The sequence below is a fragment of the Vidua macroura genome, chromosome 24 (genome assembly GCF_024509145.1).
Source record: "Vidua macroura isolate BioBank_ID:100142 chromosome 24, ASM2450914v1, whole genome shotgun sequence".
Taxonomy (NCBI): Eukaryota; Metazoa; Chordata; class Aves; order Passeriformes; family Viduidae; genus Vidua; species Vidua macroura.
The window spans coordinates 4,469,570-4,489,638 of NC_071594.1; the positions used below are offsets into that span (position 1 = coordinate 4,469,570).

The window sequence follows — 20,069 nt, forward strand, 5'->3', positions numbered from 1 at the left end:
GACCAAGGTCAGAAGCAGCGTCCTCGGGGGGCCAGGATTTCTCGGGACAGGCAGAGGAGCCCCCCGCGCCCCCGCAGACCGGCACCGGCACCGGCACCGGCACCGGGACCGGGACCCCGCCCGTCCCGGGCCGCTCGCCGTGCGCGGCCCCTTTAAATCCGCGCGCTGGCACAGCCCACCGCGCGCCGGGGGCGGGGGGGATTCCTCCTCCGCGCCGCTGCAAAGAGCGGCTGGCGCGGCCGCGCCACCCCTCGGCGAGCGGTGGTACGGCCCACACGTGTGGCGGTGTGCAGGGGGCGTGGCCAGCGCGGCGGGCGGGCTCGGAGCCCTCAGGGCGGCGCGGCCGCTGCGCCGGGACCGTCCCGGGGGAAAAACCGGAGCGTCGGGAGCGCGGAGCTCGCCGGTGTGCGGGAATCCCCGGTGTGCGAGAATTCCCGGTGTGCGGGAATTCCCGGTGTGCGGAGAATCGCCGGTGTGCGGAGAATCGCCGGTGTGCGGGACTCGGAGCGGAGATGGGCAGCGCTGAGGATTTTACAGCGAGGGCGGCGGTGGCGCTGCCGGGACCTCGTGGCGCAACGGTAGCGCGTCTGACTCCAGATCAGAAGGCTGCGTGTTCGAATCACGTCGGGGTCAGGGCGCCCCCCGGGGCCGCCTTTTTCACCGCAGCCCGCGGGTTTCGGGGGGCTCGGGGTGCGCGTCCCGCGGATCCGGGGCTGAACGCGGCCCCCCGGCCTCGGTGGGTGCTGCTCCTGTCTCACTTTTGCCCCCCTGAAAGAGGGCAGGGTGGGAAGAGCTATAGAATACAATATAAGAATTGTATGATTTTATATCTAATTTATATTTCTATTTATTTTTATATATGTATATATAATTATTATATTTATTATAATATATATAGTATTATAATAATATATATTATAGACAATATTATTATATCATGTCATATCATAATCTATCATATTTATATTATGTTATGTTATATTATTATATTATATTATATTATATTATATTATATTATATTATATTATATTATATTATATTATATTATATTATATTATATTATATTATATTATATTATATTATATTATATTATATTATATTATATTATATTATATTATATTATATTATATTATATTATATTATATTATATATTTTGGGGCTAAATATGGAGTTATATAATAATAAATATTAAAATTAAAAATAAATATTTTGGGGTTATGGATCCCACAGATTTAGGGGCGAACACAGCCCCCCGGCTTCTGTGGCTTCTCCTTGCATCTTGTTTTTGCCACCCTGAAAGAGGGCAGGGTGGAAAGAAATATTATTTTAAAAATAATTATAATATAATATAATATAATATAATATAATATAATATAATATAATATAATATAATATAATATAATATAAATATATAAAATAATAATAATATAAATATAATATAAATATATAAAATAATAGAATATAAATTTTTCCTAAGTGTTGAATATTTAACATTAAAAAGTTGTGTTGGGTTAAACAAAAAATAAATTTAATATTAAAAAGTTGTGTAGGGTTCAATAAAAATGAATTTAACATTTAGAAGTTGTGTTGAGTTCAATAAAAAATAAATTTAATATTAAAAAGTTGTGTTGGGTTGAATAAAAATAAATTTAACATTAAAAAGTTGTGTTGGGTTAACTAAAAAATAAATTTAATATTAAAAAGTTGTGTTGGGTTAACTAAAAATGAATTTAACATTGAAAAGTTGTGTTGGGTTAAATAAAAAATGAATTTAATAGTAAAAAGTTGGGTTAAATAAAAAATAAGTTTAATATTAAATTGTTGTGTAGGGTTCAATAAAAAATGAATTTAACATTGAAAAGTCGTGTTGAGTTCAATAAAAAATAAATTTAATATTAAAAAGTCGTGTTGGGTTCAATAAAAACAAAATTTATCATTGAAAAGTCATGTTGGGTTCAATAAAAATTAATTTAACATTAAAAAGTCGGGTTAAATAAAAAATGAATTTAACATTGAAAAGTCGTGTTGGGCTCAATAAAGGGTGCAGTTCCTGTACAAATGGGTGCAGTTCCTGTGGAATACAAAAGGGTGTAATTCCTGTAGAAGGGTGTAGTTCCTGTAGAATACAAAAGGGTGCAGTTCCTGTATCAGGGTGCAGTTCCTGTAGAAGGGTGCAGTTCCTGTAGGAATGGGTGTAGTTCCTGTAGAATACAAAAAGGGTGTAATTCCTGTAGAAGGGTGTAGTTCCTTTACAAAAGGGTGCAGTTTCTGTAGAAGGGAGTAGTTCCTGTAGCAGGGTGTAGTTCCTTTACAAAAGGGTGCAGTTCCTGTAGGAATGGGTGCAGTTCCTGTAGAATACAAAAGGGTGTCGATCCTTTACAAAAGGGTGTAGTTCCTGTAGGAAAGGGTGTAGTTCCTTTACAAAAGGGTGCAATTCCTGTAGCAGGGTGCAGTTCCTGTAGCAGGGTGCAGTTCCTGCAGTTCCTGTAGCAGGGTGCAGTTCCTGTAGCAGGGTGCAGTTCCTGTAGCAGGGTGCAGTTCCTGCAGTTCCTGTAGCAGGGTGCAGTTCCTGCAGTTCCTGTAGCAGGGTGCAGTTCCTGTAGCAGGGTGCAGTTCCTGTAGCAGGGTGCAGTTCCTGCAGTTCCTGTAGCAGGGTGCAGTTCCTGTAGCAGGGTGCAGTTCCTGTAGCAGGGCGCAGTTCCTGCAGTTCCTGTAGCAGGGTGCAGTTCCTGCAGTTCCTGTAGCAGGGTGCAGTTCCTGTAGCAGGGTGCAGTTCCTGTAGCAGGGTGCAGTTCCTGCAGTTCCTGTAGCAGGGCGCAGTTCCTGCAGTTCCTGTAGCAGGGTGCAGTTCCTGTAGCAGGGTGCAGTTCCTGCAGTTCCTGTAGCAGGGTGCAGTTCCTGTAGCAGGGTGCAGTTCCTGTAGCAGGGTGCAGTTCCTGCAGTTCCTGTAGCAGGGTGCAGTTCCTGCAGTTCCTGTAGCAGGGTGCAGTTCCTGTAGCAGGGTGCAGTTCCTGTAGCAGGGTGCAGTTCCTGCAGTTCCTGTAGCAGGGTGCAGTTCCTGTAGCAGGGTGCAGTTCCTGCGGTGGAAGAGGCAGCTGTTCCTCTGGGAAATGCAGTGCAGGAAAAGCCGTGCTGGTGTCCCAGAGCCCAGATTATATCCAGGCAGGAATGCTCGGCTCCTCCCCCTGGGCGCAGCATTCCCCATGGGATGTTCTCAGTCATATTAAATTTTATAAATGTATATAAAATGTATATAAATATATAAATTTATGTAAATTTTAACAATTTATATATGTATTTTTTTTAATGAAAACATTTAACTCCACCTGAGCAGTGGTGGAGTTAAATTCCAATATTGGAAAATATTGGAATTCCAATATTAGTGTTAAATTCCAATATTGAATATAAATAAATAGTCCAAAATTATAAAAATATATTATTTTTATATATTATATATAATTATTATTATATATAATGAACTTATTTATTAATTTATTTACATATTATATTAAATTAGTTTATATTATATTAATTTCTATTATATAATATTATATCATATAAATTTCTGTACTTATTGTACATTATCATAATATATAATTATTTATATCTCATTAATTAAATATAATATCAAATATTTATGTAAATATAAACATATTCAATTCCAATATTTTTGACCATTCCCATGAAAATTTCCTTCCCTGATATCTCATCCAAACCTTGCATTGTTCCAGAATAATCCATCCTCCCATGAACTCAGCTTTGGGGATCTGCAAAAGAGGAAAATTCTGGGGGATGCAGGAATTCCTTTAGGGGAAATTCTGGGGGATGCAGGAATTCCTTTAGGGGAAATTCTGGGGGATGCAGGAATTCCTTTAGGGAGAATTCTGGGGGATGCAGGAATTCCTTTAGGGGAAATTCTGGGGGATGCAGGAATTCCTTTAGGGGAAATTCTGGGGGATGCAGGAATTCCTTTAGGGGAAATTCTGGGGGATGCAGGAATTCCTTTAGGGAGAATTCTGGGGGATGCAGGAATTCCTTTAGGGGAAATTCTGGGGGATGCAGGAATTCCTTTAGGGAAACCCTTGGAACAAATCTGGCCTCCCGAAATTTTGCTTTCAAGCTGTTTTTTGTTGGGTTTTTTTTTTTTTTCCCTTTTAAATCACAAAAATCTTCAATATTTAACCCCCAAAGGGAAGAACGCAAATTTCTGTGCAGCTGAAATGCCAAATTTTGGGGTGGATCCGGAGTTCTTTCATCCAGCTCCATTAAATCCTAGAAAATCCTATAAAATCTGATTTTTACACCGATTTTTTTCCCCACAGCAGCTCCTGGCTCTTATCTCTGCCTGGGCCATCAATGATTAATCCCGAGGAGCAAAGTCCCTCTTCCCTCTGTCCCCTTTTCCTGCAGCTCCTTCTCCAGGTGTGGATACCAAAACAAACTTCCGTTCCTTTTACCTCATAATTTTTAAATTCAAATTTTCAATTTAATGTTTTATTTAATTCTTTAATTCAATTAAAGAATGAAAAAAATTTAATTCATTTTTAACTTAATTTTTATTTCGCTATTTTCTAATTAAATAACTACATTTTAAAATTTGTTTTTACTTTTTATTAATTTAATTAAATAATTAACGTTTTAAATGAATTTTTGATTTAATTATTTAATTTTAAAAGTAATTAATGTTTTTAAATTAATTTTTTAAAATTTATATTTATTAGAAAGCCCAGTAAAATCCACACGTCAAAGCTGCCTTCACTCCATGAGCTGCAGCTGATTTCGGGTGGTTTTTGGGATGGGTTTTTGGGATGATTTTGGGGCTGGTTTTGGGGCTGGTTTTGGGATGGTTTTGGGATGTTTTCGGGAAGGTTTTGGGATGTTCTTGGGATGGTTTTGGGATGGTTTTGGGATGATTTTGGGTTGTTTTTTTGGGGATGGGTTTTTGGGGTGGTTTTGGGATGGTTCTGGGATGGTTTTTGGGATGGTTTTGGGATGATTTTGGGATGGTTTTGGGATGGTTTTTGGGATGGTTTTTGGAATGGATTTGGGATGGTTTTGGGATGGTTTTGGGGTGGTTTTTGGGATGGTTTTGGGATGATTTTGGGATGGTTTTGGGGTGGTTTTGGGATGTTTTTGGGGTGGCTTTTGGGGTGGTTTTGGGGTGGTTTTGGGGTGGTTTTGGGATGGTTTTGGGGTGGTTTTTTTTGATGGTTTTGGGATGGTTTTGTGCTGTTTTTTGGGCTGGTTTTTGGGATGGTTTTGGGGTGATTTTTGGGGTGGTTTTTCCCTTTTGTCCCCTGTTTTTCCAAGTTCCTGCCTGCCTGGAACGCTGTCTCCCCGCGTTTGTCACTCGGGCAGGCGCAGCTGGTGGATTTCTCCCCGCGGGTGAAAACCTGATGGAGAAATCCCAGAGTTCTGGGCTCCTGTCTGCACCAATTAAGGGACTCCCTGCACTGAAAGCATCCTTAATTAACTCCTTAATTAACTGTCAGCTTGAAAAATCCCTGGGGAAAAATTAGGGATCTCCCATCCCCTGCATTTCTCTCCCCGCTGACACAACAAAATCCCTGTTTTCCCTATTTATCTACAAAAATTAAATATGTTTTCCCTCTTTATCCACAAAAGGGAAAAAAAAAATCCTTTTTCCTTCTTCACCCACAGCATTATTTTTGAAAAAAAATGTAAATAATATCTAATATATTATTACATATGATTATTGAAATTATTATAATAATTAAAGGTTTGTTCTTTTTTTTTAAATCAACCAAAACCCATTTTTCTGCCTTTCCAGAGATGACTTTTCCTATTTTCCCACCATTTTCCTTCCTCCTGCAGCTCTTCTCCCATTTCATCCCAGGAATGGTTTTGGAATGGAGTTGGCTCAGCCTGAGGTGCCGCAGGTGAGGAAAAGGGAATTAAAACCGGGAATTAAAACCTCCCTGGTGTCATCTGCAGGAATTCCTGCTCCTCTCCTGCTGTTCCCATGGAAACAGATGTGGAATTGCAGGGATTTTATCGATTTTCAGGACTATTATGAATTTTTTTCCCCCTTTAACAGCAACACTTCCTTTATCATTCCCAAGCAGGCTGGGGTAAACAAAAAATCTGCTCTTTTGAGGCATCAAAAAAAAAAAAAAAATCCTTGAAGGATTTTTCCACAAAATTATTCCACAGCACTTTGAGGAGAAAAAGATGATTTTAACACCTTTTGAGAGAACCAGGTCAGGGAAGAAAAATCCTGGGATGGGCGGCAGGCTGGGAATCGGCTCCAGAGGCTCCAACATCCCACTCCTGTGAGCTCCTTGTGGCATTTGGGAGGAGAATTTTGGGAATTGGCTCCAAAGTCCCGCTCCTGTGAGCTCCTTGTGGGGTGCAGGAGCAGAATTTTGGGAATTGGCTCCAAAGTCCCGCTCCTGTGAGCTCCTTGTGGCATTTGGGAGGAGAATTTTGGGAATTGGCTCCAAAGTCCCGCTCCTGTGAGCTCCTTGTGGGGTGCAGGAGCAAAATTTTGGGAATCGGCTCCAGAGGCTCCAACATCCCACTCCTCCCAGCTTGCAGAGTGCAGGGAAAGAAATTTTGGGAATCAGCTCCAAAGGCTCCAACATCCCGCTCCTCCAAGCTCCTTGTGGGATGCAGGGAGAGAAATTTTGGGAATCGGCTCCAAAAGCTGCAACATCCTTCTCCTCCGAGCTCCTCATGAGATGCAGGAGCGGAATTTTGGGAATCGGCTCCAGAGTCTCCAACATCACACTCCTGTGAGCCCATTGTGGAATGTGGGAGAAGAATTTTGGGAATCATCCCCAAAGGATCCGTCATTCCCCTGCTCCAATCTCCTCATGGAATGCAGGGAAAGAAATTTTGGGAATCAGCTCCAAAAGGTCCAACATCTCACTCCTCTGACCTCCTTCTGGGATGTGGGAAGAGAATTTTGGGAATTGGCCCCAAAGGCTCCAACATCCCATTCCTCCAAGCTCCTTGTGGGATGTGGTGAGCAGAATTTTGGGAATCAGCTCCAAAGGCTCCATCATTCCACTCCTCCAAGCTTGTGGGGTGCAGGGAAAGAAATTTTGGGAATCAGCCCCAAAGGCTCCAACATCCTGCTCCTGTGAGCTCATTGTGGGATGTGGGAACAGAATTTTGGGAATCATCCCCAAAGGATCCGGCGTTCCCCTGCTCCGAGCTCCTTGTGGGATGCAGGGAGAGAAATTTTGGGAATCTGTTCCAAAATGTCAACATCCCGCTCCTCCAAGCTTCTTGTGGGATGCAGGAGCAGAATTTTGGGAATCGCCTCCAAGGGCTCCAACATCCCGCTCCTCTGAGCTTGTGGGGTGCAGGGAAAGAAACTTTGGGAATCGGCTCCAAAGGCTCCACCATCCCGTTCCTCCAAGCTCCTTGTGGGATGTGGTGAGCAGAATTTTGGGAATTGGTTCCAAAAACTCCAACATCCCGCTCCTCCAAGCTCCTTGTGGGATGTGGTGAGCAGAATTTTGGGAATTTGTTCCAAAAACTCCAACATCCCGCTCCTCCAAGCTCCTTGTGGGGTGCAGGAGCCGAATTTTGGGGTTCTGCTGCCCCAGCCGCCCTTGCCGTGCCCGTTTCCCCCCATTTTGGGGTGACATCCATGGGATGGGCTCTTCCCTGGCTGATCCCCGGGATCCTCCCATCCCTTCCCAGAGAGTCTCTGCCTCCTCTCAGCTCCGGCTTTCCCGATTTTTGTCAAAATTCCCCGGGAATTTTGCCGGTGCCGCCTTAGGGCGAGGAGCGGGGGGAGCGCCGCCGTTCCAGAACATCCTGTGCGAGCGTGGGGAGCCATAAAAGGCTCGGGGATGGATCGGGAACGCCGGGAATTCGCACGCACAGCCCCGAGGAGGAGCCCAGCTGGGGAAACCCTCCCCGCCCTGAGTGTCCTACATCTTCCAGAGGGGGAACAGCAGCGCCGCTGGATTTACGCGGATTTTTTTTTTTTTTTTTTTTAATTTTCCTCTCTTCCCACGCAGCAATTCCCAGTCCCAGCTGCTCCCGGCGCCGCTCGCAGCCCGGCGGGGAGTGGGAGGAAGGGGATGCTCGGAGGATTTGGGAAAATCCGGAGCATTTCCAGCCATGCTCCACCTGGTGCGGCGGCTCGGGAGCTGTGAGTATTCCCGAGAAATCCTGGGAAAGGAAGGGGGGAGGGAAGGAGGGAATTCCTCACTGGAGGTCGTTTGGGGGGGATCTTTTGGGACCCCGTGTCCTCCCAGGCTTTTCAGGAACAGCCATAAACAAAGCTTGGAGTTTGTGTTCCCTGTCCAAAAATTGGGTGGGGAAATTTTTTTTTTTTCCCCTTACTTTTTGTGAAAAAGGATGGGGTTTTCCCATACTTTTTTTTCCTCCAAAATCCCGTATTTTCAGCCTTTCTCCTCGCAGCATCCCCAATCCCATTTTTCCAGCCTTTCTCCCAGACCAGGCCTGGCAGGGATGGGGTTGCCGTGACCTCCCCCAGCTGTGATCTGGCCCGAGCTCTTCCCGTTCCCTCTGCAGCTGAAATAAAGAGGAAAAGGAGCTCTGGAAACACAACCTGAGAGGCTGCAGGGCTTGGAAAAGCCTCTCTGTGTCTGACTCGTGCAGGAGAGCAGCCTTTGGGGCAGAGGGAGATTTTGGGGACGAGGGGAGGGATTCAGGATCCTGGTGGAGCAGGGTGGGGAAGGGAGACCCTTTGCTTCTGCAGGTGGGTCCTTGCCCTTGAATTAAATTAAATTACATTCTTTAAATTAAATTAAATTCAAACTCCTGAGCTCAACTGTGACATGAGGAAACCTCACCTTGCTCTGCTGATTTTTCAGCCCACTCAGGATTTAAAAAAAAAAGGCTGATTTGGGCTCTCTCAAAAAAAAAAAAAAGAAGCAGCTTTTGTCCCTGTCCCGGAGCTGTGACACCCCTGACACGCTCCTGCTGGGGAATATTTCCTTCCATAACCTCCCTCTCCATCAGGAAACCGCAGCTGGCAGGAGGAGGCTGGAGCGGATCCCGAGGGACCGGGATGGGGGAAGGGGTGAAGCTGGGGGAGGCCAGGCCGGCCCCAGCCCCTCCCGCATCCCAAAGGATGCTCGGGGGGTACAAAACGAGTGCTGCTCTGCTCGGCACAATGAAATCTCTTCTAATTCCAATGATTTTCGCTCTTTTTTGCCGTTTTTTTTTTTTCCAGGCAGAGGCGGGGAGCCGGTGAGGTTTTGTTGTTGTTGTTGTTATTTTCCGGGTGGTTGTTACTATGGCGAGGGAGCTGAGCCGGGGAGGTCAGGAATTCCCGGCTGACAATTCCAAGCCTGTTCCTTTCATTCCCAGCTGCCGGGGTTGGATCAAAGGCACCAGAACCCGGCTGTTCCCAGCCCCCTTTCCCTCGGGACACGGGGGAGAGGAAGAACCTTTTTCCCGGAGTTTCCCCGATGGATTTCTCTGCCCCGCTGAGGAGGGGCTGGGTGTGTTTGACCCGCTCTGGCGGCAGGTGGGAATTTTGGGGCTGTGAGGATCATCCTGGCTCTGTCCCGTTCCCACATGGGAGGAGATTTGGGTTCCAGCCCGCTCATGTGCTGACCCTTGGAATTTCGACCCTGGGGCAGCAAAACCTCCAAATCCTGGAGAGAAGAGAGATGGGAAGGGAAAGGAAAGGAGCTGCTCTGACATTTCCCCCTGTTCATCCCATTAATCCCTTGGAATCTCACCCGCCTGGCTCTGATAAATCCCAAATCATTGCAGATCCATAAATGCCACGAATCCCAGGGCTCTCCAAAATGGGTTTTCTTTGGAGGGAATATCCAGGGAGAGGTCCCGCTGTCCCCTGGAGCCCTGACCCCCTCTCCGGGGGTGCTGCGGGGCTGCCCCTGCCCATCCATGCCCCAAATCCACTTGGAAAAGACCCTGGAGGGTTTCTCAAACCACGGAATTTCATCCCGCAGGGATAAGGAGTGGAGAGGGCTCGGCCCCATCTCCGCTGGTGGAAAAGCAATTTCCCTTCCTTTGGATTTCCAATGTCAATTAGTCTGGGATGATGAAGCGATAATTCCCTGGGCCTGGGAGGGGAATGTGGCCGCAGGACGCTCTGCCAGCTCCCGTCGCTGCCGGGTGGAATCCAGGTGATTTTTGGAGAGCCGGAGGCGAAGGCGTGGAATTCAGGAATTGAGCGTGTGAGCCTGACCTTGATTTCCTTTAAATAGCACGGGAGGGAAGAGGAGCAGATTCTTTGTGTGCCAAAGGAGCTGAATTCGGGCAGAGCTTTGCATTCCAGCAGAATTCCCGGCTCTTTGCTCCCTTGTTCCCATGGAGAAGCTGCCCGGAGAAATCCTCATCCCTCTCCAAGTGCTCTCTGCGTCCTGGGGTGTCGGAAAGGAATTTTTAGGCCATTTTAGGCAATTATTCCTGAGCTTTGGACGGAGATATTGCCTGGCCCCAGCCAGGTTCTGCTGCTGGCAGGCACTGGAGTGGCGCTGGTTGTGTCTCATCCCAGCACTTTGGGTTTGAAGGAATAGAGGTCAGGAATGCCTGGACGCGAATCCATCGAGCTCCTGGAAAGAGGAGCTGGCTCTGCTTTGCTAATTAGCCAGCCCAGGCTGACTTTGTCCATGAAAATTCACCTGGGAAGGAAATGGATCATCTGTGGGAGCAGAACCCAAGCGCTGCCGGAGCTGCCAGGGCACAAATCCCGGGAATGCTGCTCAGGGAGGGCAGAGCAGCAGCGGGGTCTGGGCTGCTGCTCGCTCCTTTTTCCTTGGATTCTGGGAGGGTGGGAAGCGTGGCTTGATGTGCCGCTGCTGCTTTTTATCGTGGCTTTGTGTTCCTTTGTCCCGCGGCCCCCGCGGAGCCGGGAATTGCACCGGGAATTGTGGACAGCCCCACTCCAGGTCCTCCCGCTGGAGGGTGGCAGCCCAAGCAGGATTTCTCAGTTTAATTATTAATTCCTCATGCAATAAATGATGTTAAGTGCGCTCCTGAACATTTATTTGGGAAGATAAATAATAATAAAAGCAAACAGCCCTGCTCGGACTAATCGGATTTTATGGAGTTGGATGGGAAAGGATTTTCCTGCCGGCGTTGCTTTTGTCCCTCTCCCTTCGCCCTCTCTCCGTCCTCCCGCGCTAATTAAGCTCATCTGCATCGCGCTTAATGACCGAGAGAGGAGACGGAGCAAAACCCGCGCGTTGCCAGCCCTCTCCCCCCGGCACTGCAGAGCTGGGGGCTCACATCCCTCGGGGGGAGGATGTGAGGAAGATCAGGAGGAGGAATCCGGTGGGTCAGAGAAGGAAAAGTTCCCCAGCCGGGAGGAAAGCAGGCGCGGCAGGAGCAGCCGCCTGCTCGGAATGTCACCTGGGGGCGGGGAAGCTCGGGAAGCAGCAGAACGAGCTGACTCCGACCTTCTCGCCCGGTTTGGGGTGTTGGGGTGTTTTTTTGTTGTTGTTTTTCTCCTTTCTTTTTTAATCTATTTTCCCACCTCTTTTTGTTTTGTTTTATTTTTAGGCTCTGTCTCTGCGTGAGCTGCTGAGGCGGCTCTGGAGCCGCAGGATTGATGGAGAGGCGCTGAAAGGTGGCGGTGCTGCTCGGGGGTGGGGGTGGCACAGGGGACAGGTGAGAGTGGCAGGGCAGCTCTGGGGGTGGCACAGGGGACAGGTGAGAGTGGCAGGAATGCTCTGGGGGTGGCACAGGGGACAGATGGCAGTGGCAGGGTTCTCTGGGGGTGGGGGTGGCACAAGGGACAGGCAGCAGTGGCAGGGTTCTCTGGGAGTGGCACAGGGGACAGGTGGCAGTGGCAGGGGTGCTCTGGTCCTGCTCTGCTCCTGGCAGGGTGGGGTTTGCACTCTGAGATTTTCCCTCAGTTCAGGGAGGAGCATTTTGGGGCTGGAGCGTGTCCAGGGAAGGGAACGGGGCTGGGAAGGGTCTGGAGAGTCCTGAGGGAGCTGGGAAGGGGCTCAGCCTGGAGAAAAGGAGGCTCAGGGGGAATTTCTGGCTCTGCACAACTCCCTGCCAGGAGGGGACAGCCGGGGGGGATTTGGGATCTTATCCCAGGGAACAGGGACAGGAGGAGAGGGAACGGCCTCGGGCTGTGCTGGGGAGGCTCAGGGTGGACACCAGCAGGAATTTCCTCATGGAAAGGGCTGGAAGGGGCTGCCCAGGGGGGTTTGGAGGTGTCCAAGGATTTCCTGGACGTGGCACTGAGTGCTCAGCGCGGCGATTGGGCACAGCTTGGCCGATCCTGGAGAACTTTTCCACCCTCATTGGTTCCGGAATTCTCTTTTCCAGCATAAACCCCTTCCCGGCGGCCACCATGGAGCTGCCCAGCACCAAGGACTTCCAGTGGAAGTCGCTGGCGCCGCTGCCCAGCCGCAGGGTTTACTCCACGCTGGTGGAGGCGGGCGGGCAAGTCTTCGCCGTGGGCGGCTGCGACGACAACGGCGTCCCCGTGGACTCCTTCGAGGTCTACTCGCCCGAGGCCGACCAGTGGGCGTCGCTGCCCGCCATGCCCACGGCCAGGGCCGGCGTGGCCGTGACCGTGCTGGGCAAGAGGATCATGGTGATCGGCGGCGTGGGCGCCAACCAGCTGCCGCTGAAGGTGGTGGAGATGTACAACACGGACGAGGGACGCTGGAGGAAGCGCAGCTCGCTCCGGGAGGCGGCCATGGGCATCTCGGTGACGGCCAAAGGCAAGTGTTGGGCAAGATGAAAGTTTGGCAAGGAAGTTCCACAGATGGCTGAAAGCTCTCTGAGTGTAGAACCTGAGAGAGGAATGGAGATGGAAGCAAGTTTTGGTGTAGAAGAGTAGTAGATTGTGGAGACCTCCCCCGAGGATCCCCCTGATGGGGAGACCCCTAAAAAGTTCTGTGTCGATGTCTCGGGGTTCAGAGGGTCGGGGTGACCCCGAGCTGGTAAAGAGTCCTTGTTCCCTAGCCCGACGCAGCCAAAGAAGGAGCCTGGAATGTGTCAGATTGCATTTTCAGGGTTGTTTATTTCTCCTTATCTATAACATTCCTTCTCTGACCTGCCCAGCTCTGCCACCATAGCGTTCTGCTCCGAGCCTTGGGCAGCTCCCACCTTATGTACTCAAAACTATGTGTCTATGTTTACAATTTATTACCAACTCCCATCATCTGTGTTAGACAGCGAATCTCTACCTTGAACCGACAGAAAAGATGGGAACAAGACGGAGGTTTTAGGGCGGAGGCCGGTTGTTCTTCACCTTCTTCCGTCTTCTCCATGGGTTTGGGTGATGTCTTGTAATTGGGCAGAAAAGTCCACAGTGCAGGCTTTGAGGGGTCAGTTGTTGGGTTAAAAGGGAAAATAATCAAGGTGTCATTTCTTAATTGGGTAGTTTAGCCTTAAAAGACCTCGTAACAAGAGGTTGTTGCCTATTTTCGCGGTGCTTTTCCGGCGCGCGGAGTCTGGCATAGGCAGCGTGCAAAACTTTAGATAAGATAACAATAAACAAGAAGCTGAAGCCCGAGAAAGTCCCGTGCATCTCCTTTTCCTGACACAGAACCGCTCCAGGAGGGTTTCCCCAGACACGGGAACCCCCAGGGAGGGGCTCAACGCGGGGCCAAGAAATGGAGAGCAACAAAACCAAAACTAAAGGGTGCTCAGGCTTGCCTGCAGCTGGAGCTGACAGCCGTAGGTGTGTCCCCCACGACCCGAGACTGCTGAAAAATCTTCTAGAATGCGATATATAACAACATATACAATACATAATATGTATATAATATAGATACAACATATAATAATACACTAAACATGATCTATAATGAAATGAACGGCGTTTTGAAGAGCCGCCTGGAGTCCCACGTCTCTCTCAGGCTCTGAGGGGATGGGAGGGAGGGACCTGTGGCGTTGGGGGTTTGGGGATCTGGTTGATAAACTGGTGATTGTGAGTCTGCAGGCCCCAAGTTGGGCAACTCCCTGGAGCAGCTCCTGGAGCAGCTCTGTGTCAGGAACCAGAGACGCGTTGGACTTTTTTGGTCTTCAGCTTCTGTTTGTTGTTATCTTATCAAAACTTCAGCACCAGACTCTGCGTGCAGGAAAAACCACAAAAATGGCCATCAATCTCTTGTTACAAGGCCTTTTAAGTCTAATCAAAAACGAAGCTACCCAATTAAGAAGTGACACCTAAATTATTTTCCTTTCTAATCCAATAACTGACCCCCAAAGACCCACAATGAGGATTTTTCTACCCAATTAAAAGATACCACCCAAACCCAAGAAGAAAGAGGAAGAAGAAGAACTCAGGACAACAGCCTGTATCCTCCATCTTGAACCCATCTATAACATACTAAAAATCCTAAAACCTGAATTTCTCACCCAAGTGAAACACTGCACTTCTCTCTACAATCTCTACAATCTCTAATTTCACACTCTTGTGGTTTCTGGTTTACCTCGAGGCTTTGGAAGTTTTCTCCATGAATGAGGGGCAGAGCCAGCGCTCCCCTGGGGGTCAGGACACCCCAGAGCAGACAGAGAAATATTCCCATGCCTTGGGTTTCCAAGGAATTTCCAAGGAATATTGCCTTGGGTTTCCACGGGTGATTAAAGGCTGGGCTTGATGAGCTTGGAGGTTTTTCCTCGCTCTGATTCTCTGCTCGGGCACAAAATCTCTCCGGGCAGCAGTCCAGGGTTGCTTTGTTCATCTCCAAAACCTCTTCTGTGCTTCCAGGAGTTGGGCCTCGTGCGTTTGTCACCTCCCACCCTCCTGAGATGCTCCACAGACAGAGCCACCACCCCCGGGTTTGTCACCAGCCCTGGCTCTGCCGGTCCCTGGGGGTGTTTTGGACAGCTCTGAGCTCCAGGGGCTCAGATCCAACTTTCTTGTGGGTTTACAGCAAATTCTGGTCCTTGAGTGGAGTTTTTTTGCAGGGGAGGGAGATTTCTGGTGCTTTCCCATTGCAGTTATTGTGGGATTTTTTTTTTTTTTTTTTTTCAGGGGGGATGGATTTCTGGTGTTTTCCTATAATAATTTTACAGGATTTTTGGGGTTTTTTTGCTCTGTCCAGATTACAGGGTGTACGCAGCGGGCGGGATGGGCTCGGACCTGCGGCCCCACAACTTCCTGCAGCACTATGACGTGCTCAAGGACATCTGGGTGTCCCTGGCTGCCATGCCCACCCCCCGCTACGCGGCCACGTCCATCCTGAGGGGCACCAAGATCTACGTGCTGGGTAAGGACCAGCCCTGCCTCCTCCTCTCCTCTTTCTCCTTCCTTCTCCATCCTTCCTCCTTCTTCTCCTTCCCTTTCCTTTCCTTCCTTTTCTTTCCTTTTTCTTCCTTCTCCTTCCTTTTTCTTCATTTTTTGTTCCTTCTCCTTCCTTCTCCTTCATTTTTTCCCCTTTGCTTCCTTTTGCATCCCTTCTCTTCTTTCACCTTCTTTTTTCTTCCTTCTCCTCTTTCTCCTCTTTCTCCTCCTCCTCCTTCATGCCTGACAGATGGGATAACTCAGATCCCTGGCAATGGGATAACTGGGATCCCTGGCATTGGGATCGCTGGCACTGGGATAACTGGGATACCTGGCACTGGGATAACTGGGATACCTGGCACTGGGATAACTGGGATCCCTGGCATTGGGATAACTCAGATCCCTGGCACTGGGATAATTGGGATCCCTGGCACTGGGATAACTGGGATCCCTGGCACTGGGATAACTCAGATCCCTGGCACTGGGATCCCTGGCACTGGGATAACTGGGACCCTGGCACTGGGATAATTGGGATCCCTGGCACTGGGATAACTCAGATCCCTGGCATTGGGATAATTGGGATCCCTGGCACTGGGAAAACTCAGATCCCTGGCACTGGGATCCCTGGCACTGGGATAACTCAGATCCCTGGCACTGGGATAACTGGCACTGGGATAATTGGGTTCCCTGGCACTGGGATAATCGGGTTCCCTGGCACTGGGATAATTGGGATCCCTGGCATTGGGATAACTCAGATCCCTGGCATGGGGATCCCTGGCACTGGGATAACTGGGACCCTGGCACTGGGATAACTGGAATGCAAGCACTGGGAGCAGCAGCTGCTCCAGCTCTCCTGCTCTCAGGAGCTCAGGCAGGGCTTGCTGGATCCGAGCTCATGGAATTCCTCTCCTCTTCCCGAGCCCGATCCCAGCTCTGCTCTGGGTCTGTCTGGATTAAACCGGCGCATTTTAAACTCCTGTCATGAGGCAGAGAAAAGGAGCACAGAGAGGCAAAAAATCCCCAGTTTGACTCGGGGGCAGGAGTGATGCCTCAGGTTTGGGATTTTCTATTTCCCCATTCTGAGCTGCTTTAGTGTGTGGGTCTGGGCTCCATATTATGGGATGGTGAGCTCTCTGCACAGAGCAGGAGACAAAACAATTCCTTCCCCAGCTGGGGACCAAGGACAAACGATCCAAATCTCAGGCCCAAGAGCACAAACAGCGTGGGCTGGAGAGAGGAAAACAATCAGGATGGGACTGCATGGGCTGGAGCTGGAATGGGACAATGAACCCATGCAAATGGATTCATGCAACTGGAGCAGAACTGATCACAGTGACAGACCCCGTGGCCACTTGTGCATTTTGGGACCATTTTGGGCTGTACAGCGTCAGGTGTAGGGGACAGTAAAGAAGGTGACATGTGGACTCCATCATCCAGAAGGCCAATTTTTTTTTTTTTTTTTTTAATTAAGAAACCCATGCTTTTTATACCCTAATTCACTACAGGTAGACTTGATTGGTCCTTTAATTAAAACACCATCACCACTGGCTAATGAAGAAACCAGCCTTTGGTAAACAAATCTCCACAAGACATTCCACATGTGCACAACAAGAGGTGCAGCAAGCAAAGATAAGAATTGTTTCTGGTTCTTTTCTCTGATCTTCTCACAGCACAGAGAAGGATCTCCACACCACATTCCACATGTTCACAGCACCAGCTGCAGCAGGTTCAGATAAGAATTGTTTCTCGTTCTTTTCTCTGATCTTCTCACAGCCTTCCCCAGGACCATGCCTGGGAAAGTTGTGTTTCTTTCTGTGACCAGAGAGCTGCTGCCCAAGGTGGATCCATTGAGGCCTCCTAATAAATCCCTGCTTTATCCTTGAGCTCTGTCCAGTCTCTGTTCCAGCTCAGCCTTCCCAAGGCTGCTCCATCCCTGAGCTGGAATTCCCTCTCCTTTCCAGGGGGAAGGCAATCCAAGTACGCCGTCAACGCCTTCGAGGTCTTCGACACGGACACGCGCTCGTGGACCAAGTTCCCCAACATTCCCAACAAAAGAGCTTTCTCCAGCTTCGTGCCCACCGAGGAGAAGCTCTTCAGCCTCGGGGGGCTGCGCCAGGGCCGGCTCTACCGGCAGCCCAAGTTCATGAGGACCGTGGACGTGTTCGACCTGGAGCAAGGTGGGGAGCTGGCCCGGCCCCGACCCTTCCCGAGGGGTTTGGGGACACACAGGGCTGGGTTTGGGGTTTGGGGACACACAGGGCTGGGTTTGGGGACACACAGGGCTGGGTTTGGGGACACACAGGGCTGGGTTTGGGGTTTGGGGGCACACAGGGCTGGCTTTGGGGCACACAGGGCTGGGTTTGGGGGCACACAGGGCTGGGTTTGGGACACACAGGGCTGGGTTTGGGATTTGGGGGCACACAGGGCTGGGTTTGGGGGCACACAGGGCTGGGGTTGGGGCACACAGAGCTGGGTTTGGATTTGGGACACACAGGGCTGGGTTTGGGTTTGGGGCACACAGGGCTGGGTTTGGGTTTGGGACACACAGGGCTGGGTTTGGGGACACACAGGGCTGGGTTTGGGGACACACAGGGCTGGGTTTGGGTTTGGGGGCACACAGGGCTGGGTTTGGGGCACACAGAGCTGGGTTTGGGGGCACACAGGGCTGGGTTTGGGGTTTGGGTACACACAGAGCTGGGTTTGGGGTTTGGGGACACACAGGGCTGGGTTTGGGGTTTGGGGGCACACAGGGCTGGGTTTGGGGCACACAGAGCTGGGTTTGGATTTGGGGCACACAGGGCTGGGTTTGGGGGCACACAGGGCTGGTTTGGAGTTTGGGGCACACAGGGCTGGGTTTGGGGCTCTGACATCCTTGCAGAGCACAGAGCTCCCATCTGCTGCTGCCTTGAGCTCAGCTTAGAGGACAATCTCCAGCCAGGATCACCAGGTGGAACAGGAAAACCTCGATCCCGAGGCAGCTGGCTCCAGCAGTGTGCTGGGGCCAAACCCGACCCATTCCATGGGGTTTTGTCACCCCACGGGCCAGGGGCTCAGAGAGGCGGATGCTGTTCCAGGAGTGGGTGATCCCACAAAACCCAGCGTGTCCTGTCCCTCCCAGGTGGGTGGATGAAGATGGAGCGCTCCTGCTACCTGAAGAAAAGGCGAGCAGACTTCGTGGCCGGCTACCTGCGAGGCAGAGTTGTCGTGGCTGGGGGCCTGGGTGAGGCTCTGGGACTCTGGGAACCCTTTAAAAAAGGTGTGGGAATTGTTGTTATCCCCCCCAAAAAAGGAGAAATCCCGGTGCTGGCTGGTGGGAGGGAGCAGGGAAAACAAGCCCCATAAGGGGATGGGGTACAGAGCAGCCAAGAGAAGCTCGATGCTGCTTCCCAGATCATCCAGCGCCTCCTTTTGTGCTTCCAGGGAATCAGCCGACTGTGCTGGAGTCGGCAGAGGCTTTCCACCCCGAGAAGAACAAGTGGGAGAGCCTCCCCCCCATGCCCACCCCGCGCTGCGCCTGCTCCAGCATCGCGCTGCGGGACTGCCTGCTGGCCGTGGGGGGCGTCAGCCAGGGGCTCAGCACGGCCGTGGAGGCGCTGTGCCTCTCTGATTCCTGATCTAATCCCACCTGGAACAGGGCCCTGTGCCTCTCTGATTCCTGATCTAATCCCACCTGGAACAGGGCCCTGTGCCTCTCTGATTCCTGATCTAATCCCACCTGGAACAGGGCCCTGTGCCTCTCTGATTCCTGATCCGAGCCCCCCTGGAGGAGGATCCCACGTGGAACAGGGCCCTGTGCCTCTCTGATTCCTGATCCGAGCCCCCCTGGAGGAGAATCCCACCTGGAACAGGGCCCTGTGCCTCTCTGATTCCTGATCCGAGCCCCCCTGGAGGAGGATCCCTCCTGGAGCAGGTCCCTGCCCCTGGCTGTCCCCAGTGGTGGCGTTGGGGACAGTGCTGGCAGCTCCCGGGACTGGGGCAGCACCATCCAACTGCTCTAGGGGCCTGGCAGCTCCTCCAGAACCACATCCAGGGATTCTGGTGCCTCCCTTCCAGGCACTGCTGTCCATGAGGAGCCCCCACACTGGCCAGGGGTCCCCCCACGTCGCTGTCACAGCTCCATGAGGACACCCAGCTCAAGGAACTTGTCCCCACAGCTCCATGGGGACACCCAGCCAGAGGAACTGCTCCCCACAGCTCCTGCCTGTGGGAAGGACTCCGAAGATCCCTGTGTGGGAATTGTGTCCCTGCAGCCATCCTGGCCACAGGTGACAGCTTGGGAGGCGTTGGGACTCTCCAGAGGTGGCTCAGGGGGGACAGTGGTGGTGTCCTCCTCAATCCTGAGGTCTGCGAGTGCCTCCCTACAGATTTTCTCCCAGAGGAAACTCCAAAGCTGCAATGGGATCGAGGGATTTGGGTTCCGGCAGGAGCTGGGGCCAGGGGCTGCTCCCCGAGGATGAATTCTGCTCTGGCTCCTCACCGGTGGCACAGGACTGGCACAGCCGCTGCCTTTGCTGGGTGGCAGGTGGAGGTGGCCTCATCCTGCAGTTTTCCAACGTTTTTTAGCTGCTTTGGTGATTTGGGATCTTCGCTGGGCGAAAGGAGCAATCCAGGGCTGTGCCTGGTTCGTCACCCCAGGGACGGGTGGTGGCTTCGGTGATGCAAAAGTGACCCCGGTTCCGTTGGCCTCAGGCAATTTTTGGGAGGGCTGTCCCAACTGTCGGGATGCAATTCCAGCTGGGAGCAGTTGTCCCATTAAAGCCGTCCTTGGGAAAGCCCTCGGAGGAGCCCGGAGGTGTGAGTGTGCAAATGTGGGAGAGGGGGCTCAGGGCAGGCTGGGATCGTGGAATCACGGAACGATTTGTGTTGGAAGGGACCATAAAGATCAAACCCC

The 20,069-nt window shown here is 50.6% G+C and overlaps 1 protein-coding gene and 1 non-coding gene across 5 annotated transcripts; both read left to right on the top strand.

Moving 5' to 3' along the window:
• Positions 1-393: 393 nt before the first annotated feature.
• KLHDC8A (kelch domain containing 8A) lies at positions 394-19,953 on the top strand. 4 transcript variants are annotated; one of them, XM_053998410.1, is made up of 10 exons: positions 394-454; positions 4,326-4,422; positions 5,836-5,900; positions 7,998-8,131; positions 11,485-11,592; positions 12,265-12,665; positions 15,000-15,164; positions 17,140-17,355; positions 18,297-18,398; positions 18,599-19,953. In XM_053998410.1, the coding sequence occupies exons 6-10, from the start codon at positions 12,290-12,292 to the stop codon at positions 18,790-18,792; spliced, it is 1,053 nt and encodes a 350-aa protein (XP_053854385.1). In that variant the 5' UTR covers positions 394-454; positions 4,326-4,422; positions 5,836-5,900; positions 7,998-8,131; positions 11,485-11,592; positions 12,265-12,289; the 3' UTR covers positions 18,793-19,953. The 4 variants fall into 4 exon arrangements, with proteins under 4 accessions (XP_053854385.1, XP_053854386.1, XP_053854388.1 ...); XM_053998411.1 differs by lacking the exons at positions 394-454; positions 4,326-4,422; positions 5,836-5,900 and adding an exon at positions 6,887-6,987; XM_053998413.1 differs by lacking the exons at positions 394-454; positions 4,326-4,422; positions 5,836-5,900 and adding an exon at positions 7,461-7,475.
• TRNAW-CCA (transfer RNA tryptophan (anticodon CCA)) lies at positions 562-633 on the top strand. The gene has a single exon. It is a non-coding gene; the product is annotated as a tRNA-Trp (tRNA).
• Positions 19,954-20,069: the final 116 nt, after the last annotated feature.